This window comes from Haematobia irritans, chromosome 3 (assembly GCF_050003625.1).
Source record: "Haematobia irritans isolate KBUSLIRL chromosome 3, ASM5000362v1, whole genome shotgun sequence".
Lineage (NCBI taxonomy): Eukaryota > Metazoa > Arthropoda > Insecta > Diptera > Muscidae > Haematobia > Haematobia irritans.
Genome location: NC_134399.1, coordinates 134,356,781 through 134,366,567, shown reverse-complemented (window position 1 = coordinate 134,366,567; position 9,787 = coordinate 134,356,781). Strand labels below are relative to the sequence as shown.

At 38.1% G+C, this 9,787-nt stretch overlaps 1 protein-coding gene across 1 annotated transcript; it reads left to right on the top strand.

The window, feature by feature from the left end:
* The first annotated feature begins 1,046 nt into the window (after positions 1–1,046).
* On the top strand, positions 1,047–7,458 carry LOC142231200 (uncharacterized). Its single transcript, XM_075301819.1, has 3 exons — positions 1,047–6,346; positions 6,462–6,890; positions 7,332–7,458. The coding sequence occupies exons 1-3, from the start codon at positions 1,047–1,049 to the stop codon at positions 7,456–7,458; spliced, it is 5,856 nt and encodes a 1,951-aa protein (XP_075157934.1).
* Positions 7,459–9,787: the final 2,329 nt, after the last annotated feature.

The window sequence follows — 9,787 nt, the reverse complement described above, 5'->3', positions numbered from 1 at the left end:
GCACCAGTGTTCTATTTAAGTTAAACTTCTCGTTATCAGTTGTAAATGAGCATATTGTTGGTCTCACTTAATAAATGAAATCGCATTTATGGAACCCTCTCTTAGTCCCGCTAGTCTGGGAAATTGTAGTACGGCACAGGTTGTATAGTCACCCTACACAAAACTATACTTCACTAGTTGAAAATCTTGCTCCAAGAACCCGGAGAAATTTTCGTTAAAAATCAGTATTATAGGTTCATAGTTACCCTACGCAAAACTATACCAATTTTTTTTTTAATCTTGTTCCCAGTACCAGAGGAAATTTTCGTTACGATCAGTCTTACAGGTTCATAGTTACCCTTCACAAAACTATACAAAATCCAGTAAAAATTTGCTCTCGATATCAAGGGGATTTTACTAAGGAATTCGGTGAAAACCTCGGAAACTATTCGTTTTTTGTATATCTCCCTCGCAACATCAGGGAGGGGCTTCTTAAGAATCGCCATTGTAGGTTCATAGTCACCCTATATAAAACTATATGAGATCTTTTAAATTCGCACTGCCAATACTAGAGAAATTTTGGTAAAATTCGCTTTGTGGCCCTCGGGGACTATTTGTATTAAATTTTCGTATATCTCCCTCGAAATATCAGGGGAGAGCTTCTTAGGAACCGGTATCAAAGGTTTCATAGTCACCCTACGGGAAAACAAACTATGCACCATCATTAGAAATCTTGCTTGCGAAAGAAGGTTTAACGCTGCTTAATTGGTTTATTATTAAACCTACATAGAACTACGGAACACATATATTTTTAAATCAATGCGATTCGTGGCAGTTGGGGTTTTATTTAAAATTCTGGACAATTTAGTTGTTTGAGGTAGTCGCCTTGCATGGGACTATTGGATACATATATTCTTGAGACAGTGATTTGTAATAATTGGGTTAATTTAAAATTCAAATCAATTTCATTGTTTGACAGTTTACTGTATCCTTTTTTTCCTTTCCTTTGAAAGTCGTTACATAGGGGACTGTTTCATTAGTGTCACAACTGCCAGTTTGGAAACACGATGACAGAGCCATCGGAAAAGAGTCATACCTCCATCACAGAGGAAACGTCGTTAAAGCACGACAAATTTTTATTAGATTGTGATCAAATGATCATTTTGTGTTCTGCCATAGAAAAACTCAATATCATTGAGCAGACGGAGTCTTTACTGCAAGTGAGATTGGAAGATATGGATCAGAGATGGCGTAAGGTTCAAATGTCCTATGAAACCGTAATGCTATCGCCTGATTTAGACACTCCTAAAAATCTTAAGGAAAATGCCAGTGTTAATTATAACATATGCTTAGAGACCTACTATGTGGGTAGATCGCGACTTTTGGATATGATGAAGATCACAGCTTCGTCCAATCCTCGAAGTGAGGCATCCAGATTGGCCATAAGCCCAAATGATTTCCCTAGTCCACGACTTAGTTTGACTGATAATCAACAGGCTGAGTCCTCTGGAATTTACATCAAGGTTCCCCCATGTGACACCGAAGTTTTTAAGGGAGGTTACGAAGAATGGCCGTCTTTTCGTGACATGTTCACGGCGGTCTACGTAAACCACCCAAAACTAACAAGGGCCCAAAAATTGTATCATCTGAGGAATAAGACTCAGGGCCCCGCTGGCGCGATAGTGAAGCGTTACCCACTCTGCGATGAAAATTTCGATTTGGCATGGGGAGCTCTGAAGTCGAGATATGAGAACAAACGCGTGTTGGTTGATAACCAACTGAAAATACTTTTTGATATCCCTGTAGCCTCAGTTGAAACGAGCGATTCCATTCAAAGGATACAATCTACGGTAAATGATTGTTTGTCAACCCTTAAAGCTTTGGCAGTTGATACTGAGCATTGGGATCCCATTCTTATTTACTTAATCTCGACAAAGCTTCCCGATAAGACTCTCTCTTTGTGGGAAGAATCCCTAAAATCCCATACTGAGTTGCCCATGTGGTCCCAACTGGATGAATTTTTAGTTAACAGATTTGAAATTGTCGAGCGATTAGCTAGTATCAAGTCAACGAAGGATAGATATAGTATCGCGTCGCCTAACACACAAGGGATTCAGACATACTCATCACAGGAGAAGCTGAGCTTTTCATGCCCATTATGCGATTCCGATCATTCCATACGGGTATGTCAGAAATTTCGAAGATTATCTCAACAGGAAAGGGTTGATTTTGCTTTCAAAAGGAAATTGTGCAACAACTGCCTTTCTCCCAATCATCTTAAGCAGAAATGCAAAAGCAAGAATACGTGCATAATCTGCCATAAAACTCATCATTCTTTATTGCATTTGAACAGAAGATATGAATCCGATAGTATGGTGGCGAATAAGCCTGGTGCAGGGAAAGAACGTGGAACCACCGACAATAATGGGCAGTCGGATGGGATATCCACGGAAGACCAACCGTCTTCTTCGAACCAAAACACCCAGGTGCATGTAAATTATGCTTCAAACAGTGAAGTCATTTTACTCAGAACTGCTTTGGTTCAGATAGTTCTGAGGGGCGAATTATTTACGGTTAGAGCTCTCATAGACCCGGGCTCACAGCGAACATTTGTATCGGAGAGACTCATGCAACTTTTGCATATTCCCTCAAGAAGGGCTCAATTTGAAATATTTGGTATAGGTGGTCAGAACCAGACTGCCAATAAGGAGTGCGAAATTTGTTTATACTCGTATCGTTATGATTTAAAGTTCTCGATAAATGCCATAGTTCTGCCAAAGGTAACACAACGATTACCAGCTCGATCTTTCACTGTCCCGAATCCACGCGATCTTCATGATATCGATTTGGCGGATCCAAACTTCAACAAATCTGCACAAATCGATCTCATATTGGGAAACGACTCCGAACGCTTCATAAATATAGACGGTGTTAGGAAGAATGTCTGTGGTGACACGTCCGCATATAACACGGTTTTCGGATGGGTCCTTAGTGGCCCCATGGAAGCGGAAGAAGTGCATGTTTTTACAACTAACGTGGTCCCATCTGAATCTCCTTCTCTTGAGGAGATTTTACGTACATTTTGGGAAAGCGAAGAGGTCCCACTTTCGCGTCCTCTCTCAGAAGACGATCAATATTGCGAGGAACTTTATTCGAAAACCACAACCCGTCAATCTGACGGAAAATATGTTGTGCGATTGCCTTTCAAGAGAGAATTTCCGGATTCTATATATCTAGGGTCATCCCGATTTCTTGCTCTTGGGCAGCTTACTAGAATGGAGCAAACACTTTCCAAAGATTCCGACCTCCAAACCGAATACAATTCGGTTCTCAACGAATACATTACTTTAGGGCATATGGAGGAAACATCCAATAAAGAAATAGTTTCGAATGGCAAGTATAGTTCATTTTATCTTCCTCATCACGCCGTGGTGCGTCCCGAACACAAAACCACAAAAGTCAGGATTGTGTTCAATGCCTCCCGAAAATCCAAATCAGGATTTTCCTTAAATGATGTTCTCTTAACTGGACCTACGCTCCAGACCGATTTAATATCTACGGTTCTGAATTGGAGACAATATAAGTATGTTTTCTGCGGAGACATACAAAAAATGTACAGGCAAATCCTCGTACATCCCAATGATCGCCCATATCAAAGAGTTTTACACCAAAACTCTCCCAATGGTATTGTCAAAGACTACCAGCTTAACACAGTTACGTTTGGCTTAAATTGCGCTCCATATCTAGCCATACGTACCCTACAGCAACTTGCTTCTGACTGTGAGCAACAGTTCCCTAATGTAGCGTCTATATTGCGAAAAGAGACATATGTTGATGACATTTTGTCAGGTGGCTTTTCAATTGATGAAACCAAGCTACTGCAATCTCAGCTCATATTAACCCTATCTTCTGCTGGGTTCCCGCTGAAAAAAATTACAGCCAACGATTCTCAGCTTTTGGATCATTTACCACCGGAAGATTTATACGACTTAGACTTTTTGCGCCTTGGCGAGGCAAGTTCGACAAAAACACTTGGCATCAAATGGAATGCCCTAACAGATTCTTTTGAATATGCTATGAAACCGGTGCAAAATTCCACGCAAGTGACAAAGAGAAAGGTACTGTCAACGGTAGCCCAACTTTTCGACCCGGCTGGGTGGATAACACCAATAATAATAAAAGCCAAAATTTTGATGCAACAATTGTGGTTGGAGGGATCAGGATGGGATGAGACATTAAGTAAAGACTCTTGCCATTCATGGGAACAATTACTTTTAGATTTCGAGCACATAAGCTCAATTCGAATTCCCCGTTGGATACAGTATATGCCATCCGATCGTGTCCAGATTCATGGATTCTCAGACGCTTCTAAGGCAGCTTACTGTGCATGCGTCTATGTCAGGATTCAGTCCTCGGATTACACAGTCTTCTCAAACCTTTTAGTTGCCAAGAGTAAAGTTGCACCCTTGCAAACTGTATGTTTGCCCCGCTTGGAACTCAATGGAGCAGAGTTACTTGCAAGGCTTGTGAAATATGTGGTTTCCAAATTTGATTTTAAGCACACAGACATTGTATTGTGGACAGATTCGTCCATCGTTCTTGGTTGGCTCTCAAAACCACCATGGTCTTGGGAGACCTACGTGGCAAATCGCACATCAAAGATACACACACTCGTTCCCAAAGCTCAGTGGCGGCATGTACCTACACATGACAATCCAGCCGATATAGGTACAAGAGGCTGTAGGCCGCAAGACCTGTGTAACAATTTACTTTGGTGGAATGGACCTTCATGGATCGCAAACCCACCGGACACTTGGCCAAAACGAAGCCCAGTAACCACACCAGAAACTGCAAAGAAGGTGCAAACCTTGCATGCTTCCTTAGAACATTGGGATATTTTAGATAGATTTTCATCGTATACAAAGGCACTCCGTGTGCTATCATATGTGTTTCGGTTTTATGATTCCACGTATCGTAGAAATTTTAGGAATGTTTCATACTCTACAGTCTGTCTTACCCATAAGGAGATCGCATTCGTAAAAAGAAGATTAATAACCCTAAGCCAAAAACGCTACTTTAAACAGGAGTACGACGCTATTTTACTCAGTATTCCTATACCCAAAGAAAGTTCTTTGAGACATGTCAACCCATTCATCGACCAAGAAGGCATTCTCCGTGTTAATGGCCGGTTATCCCATTCTTCTCTTCCGTACAGTGAAAGCCATCCAATTATTCTATCCGGTAATTCCAGGCTTTGTTATTTATACCTGGTGCATCTTCACGGTTTTTTAGTACACGCCGATTGTATTCTAATGTGTAGAATGGTTCAGACCGAATTCTACATTTCTAGATTACGAACCAGAGTCAAATCCATTATTCGAAAGTGCAAAACTTGTACAATTTTCAAACAAAAACCATGTTCTCAAATCATGGCCCCATTACCATTAGACAGGTGCACCATTACACCACCCTTTCATGTCACTGGTCTTGATTTCGCCGGCCCTTTTGAACTCAAGTCTTCTCATTTGCGAAAGAGTCCCCTTGTGAAAGGTTATGTTTCAGTTTTCGTATGCTTCGCCACGAAGGCCATACATTTGGAACCTTGTTCCGATTTGTCATCAGCAGCATTTGAGGCAACTTTCGCTCGGTTTGTTGGGAGGCGAGGCCTACCCAGAAGGGTAGTATCAGATAATGGACGTAATTTTGTAGGCGCTAGTAGAATTCTCCTAAGAGAATTTTCAAAATTTATCAAATGCACTTCAGATGACATCTCGGATAAATACGTATCTCATGGGTTTGAATGGAGTTTTATTCCTCCTCACGCGCCACACATGGGCGGCCTCTGGGAGGCTGCTGTGAAAAGCTTCAAACACCATTTTAAAAGAGTTGCTGGATCTCATAAATTCACATATGAGCAATTTGCCACAATTTTAGCTCGAATAGAGGGTGTTCTTAACTCTCGTCCCATTAGTGCGATCTCGGAAGACCCGTCCGACTTAACAGCTCTCACCCCAGGTCACTTTTTAAAAGGCGCTCCGATGTTATCGTTACCGGAAGCATGTATGGACAATTTATCACTCGTTAATAGGTGGACAAAGCTTAAAGCTTTACATCACCAATTTGCTATACAATGGAAAAATGACTATCTCAAATCGCTACAAAAGCGATACAAATGGGAGCAATCGACTCCAAACATCAAATTGGGAGATTTAGTAGTAATAATAGATGATTTGCTTCCCCCAAATGAATGGCGACTCGGTCGCATTGAACAAACCCACTTTGGCCCAGATGGTAGAGTACGAATAGTGGATGTTCGAACCGCAACCGGACTCATTAGCCGTCCTATAGTAAAGTTGTGTCACCTACCGTTTTTCAATTCTGATAACACCGTTCAATAAAGCCACTTTTCACATAATCTGCGATCTTCCCTTTGGGAGAGACCGCATTCATAATAACACTACTTTTAACTTTTCCTTTTACAGAACCACTCGCACTTCAGATACTTATCGTTGTAAGCTATGCAAGGAATTTCACAGCATTCGAGTCTGTCCCAGATTTCGACAAATGACGCCTTTGGGAAGGAGTAGGACGGTAAGACTCCATAAGTATTGCATAAATTGCCTCGCAAAGAGCCACACGGTTTCAAAATGTACGTCAAAAAATAAATGCAAAAAATGTCACAATTATCATCACACCATGTTGCATCCACATCGTCCAGTTGTTTCTCCATCCACTCAAAATCGAGAACGAGCTAAGCAACAACATCATCGTCAACAAAACTCACCAGCGAAAAAGAAACATAATCGTCAACAAGGGCAAAGCAACAATAGCCAACGGAAAACCACCAACAAAAAGCGCGATAATCCACAAGTAGATCATCGACTTTTATCAGTTGCGATTCATTCGTTAGCGTCAGTCCTTTGCGCCAGCCATGGTCCAACCACAATTTAGGCCCGGCGCCATGTATAAAGCTACAGCTTTATACTTATCAAAATATTTGAATATTTAAATTCGAATTAAAATGTAACGTCCATTTTGAATTACAATAACTTCTAAATTATAGTTTGAAAATATTTGAAATGAACTCTTTAGTCTTAGAACATAAATGTAAATGTCAAACAAAATGAATTAAATTGTACTAAAAAGATTTCTTGGTAGGTTGTAACTTAAAATGTTTCCACTTTTTGTTAACCACTATAACCGGATCAACATCATTGGTGAGGAACTTCATCATCAACAATAAACACTAACTTGAACTAATCGACTTGGGTTTTATTTTTCTGTCTCCTCTACTTGTGTATTTATACTTGTGTGGATTGATCTCATTCCCCGAGAGAATTTATCCCCACAAGTTACTCACATTGTCTTCCACAAATAGGAAATCGTTTCTCTGGTGAGGTTGTCTCTAAGGCCTATGATACAGTCCACAACAACCGTCTAGTCTTCTCGCCGCACTCCATCACTGCCATCACTCACTGAGTTGGAGTCACCCCCCTACAACCTGGTTACCATAGCCCACTTGTTTTGTTCAGTTAGCATGCCCGCCTTGCATACACAAGGCCGTGGGTTCGATTCCTGCTTCGACCTAACACCAAAAAGTTTTTCAGCGGTGGATTATCCCACCTCAGTAATGTTGGTGACATTTCTGATTGTTTCAAAGCTTCTCTAAGTGGAACGCCGTTCGGACTCGGCTATAAAAAGTAGGTCCCGTGTCATTGAGCTTAACATAGAATCGGGCAGCTCTCTGTGATAAGAGAGAAGTTCACCAATGTGGTATCACAATGGACTGAATAGTCTAAGTGGGCCTGATACACCGGGCTGCCACCTAACCTATCGGAGCTTAACACAGAATCGGGCAGCTCTCTGTGATAAGAGAGAAGTTCACCAATGTGGTATCACAATGGACTGAATAGTCTAAGTGGGCCTGATACACCGGGCTGCCACCTAACCTATCGGAAATTTTGTCGAAATTTGTATCTATAGGAAATTTAGTCGAATTTGAGTTTCATTAGAAAATTTCGTCGAAATTGATTAGAGATTTTCATGGAAATTGATTTTATATAGAAAACTTCGTTGAAATTGATTTTTTATAAGAAATTTTGTCGAAATTTTTTTATCTATAGAAAATTTTGTCGAAATTGAGTTTCTGTAAAAAATTTCGTGGGAATTTACTATCAATAAGAAATTTCGTCGAAATTTACTTTGTATACACAGTAAAAAACATTTTTTCAATTAAAAATTTAATTGGTTCAACAAATTGTTTAATTACAACAAAAATCAATCATAAAAATTAATTGTATCCATTAATTTTTTAATTGGAACAATAAATTTTTTAATTGACTTTGGGGATTGATACTATCGTTTCTGTGATTGAAGTCATTTCAATTAGTTGAAGACAAAAAGATAAGAAATGATGTCAAAATTTTTATACATAGGAAACGACGTCGAAATTGACTTTATTAGGAAATTTCGTCCAAATTGATTATATTTACTAAAGAATTTCATCGAAATTGATTTTGTATAGAAAATTTCGTCGAAATTGATTTTGTATAGAAAATTTCGTCCAAATTGATTTTGTATAGAAAATTTCTGTGAAACAAAATTTGATTATATTTACTAAAGAATTTCATCGAAATTGAGTTCATATAGAAAATTTCGTCAAATTGATTTTGTATAGAAAATTTCTGTAAAATAAAATTTCTATAGAAAAATTTGTCGGCATTGATTTTCAATAGAAAACTCCTCCAAAATTTACTTTCTATAGGAAATTTTGTCCAATTTGAGTTTATATAGAAAATTTCGACGAAATTGATTTTGTATATAGAATTTCGTAAAAATTGACTATCTGTAGTAAATTTCGTTGAAATTGAATTTGGGTAGAAAAATTCGTCAAAATTGGATTTCTATAAAAAAATCCGTCAAAATTGAGTTTTGTAAAGGAAATCTCTTTGAAATTAAGTTTCTATAGGAAAATTTGTCGAAATTTACATGCTGTAGGAAATTTCGTCGAAATTGAATTTCATTAAGAAATTTCGTCAAAATTCACTTGCTGTAGGAAATTTCGTCGAAATTGAATTTATACAGAAAATTTCGTCGAAATTGATTTTCAATAGGAAAATTTCTCGAAATTGACTATCTGTATGAAATTTCGTTGAAATTCATTTTGTGTTGAAAATTTCGTCAGAATTGAAGTTCTTTGGAAAATTTCGTTTTAGCTCAGTTTCTATAAGAAATTTCTTCGAAATTGAGTTTCGATAGGAAATTTCGTCGAAATTGAATTTATACAGAAAATTTCGTCGAAATTGATTTTCAATAGGAAATTTCATCGAAATTGACTATCTGTATGAAATTGCGTTGAAATTCATTTTGTGTTGAAAATTTCGTCAAAATTTAAGTTCTTTGGAAAATTTTGTTGAAATTCAGTTTCTATAAAAAATTTCGTCGAAATTGAGTTTCGATAGGAAATTTCGTCAAAATTGAAATTATATATATAAAATTTTGTTGAAATTGATTTTCAATAGGAAATTTTATCGAAATTGACTATCTGTATGAAATTGCGTTGAAATTCATTTTGTGTTGAAAATTTCGTCAAAATTTAAGTCCTTTGGAAAATTTTGTTGAAATTCAGTTTCTATAAGAAATTTCGTCGAAATTGTGTTTCGATAGGAAATTTCGTCGAAATTGAATTTATACAGAAAATTTCGTCGAAATTGATTTTCAATAGGAAATTTTATCGAAATTGACTATCTGTATGAAATTGCGTTGAAATTCATTTTGTGTTGAAAATTTCGTCAAAATTTAAGTTCTT

Bases quoted from the DNA above. Each gene is read 5' to 3' on its own strand.
- LOC142231200 (XM_075301819.1), top strand. From the start codon at position 1,047: ATGACAGAGCCATCGGAAAAGAGTCATACCTCCATCACAGAGGAAACG. The intron at 6,347-6,461 runs GTTTTTCAATTC...TTCCTTTTACAG, and splicing joins GTAAAGTTGTGTCACCTACC to AACCACTCGCACTTCAGATA. The intron at 6,891-7,331 runs GTCAGTCCTTTG...TATCCCCACAAG, and splicing joins GTTGCGATTCATTCGTTAGC to TTACTCACATTGTCTTCCAC.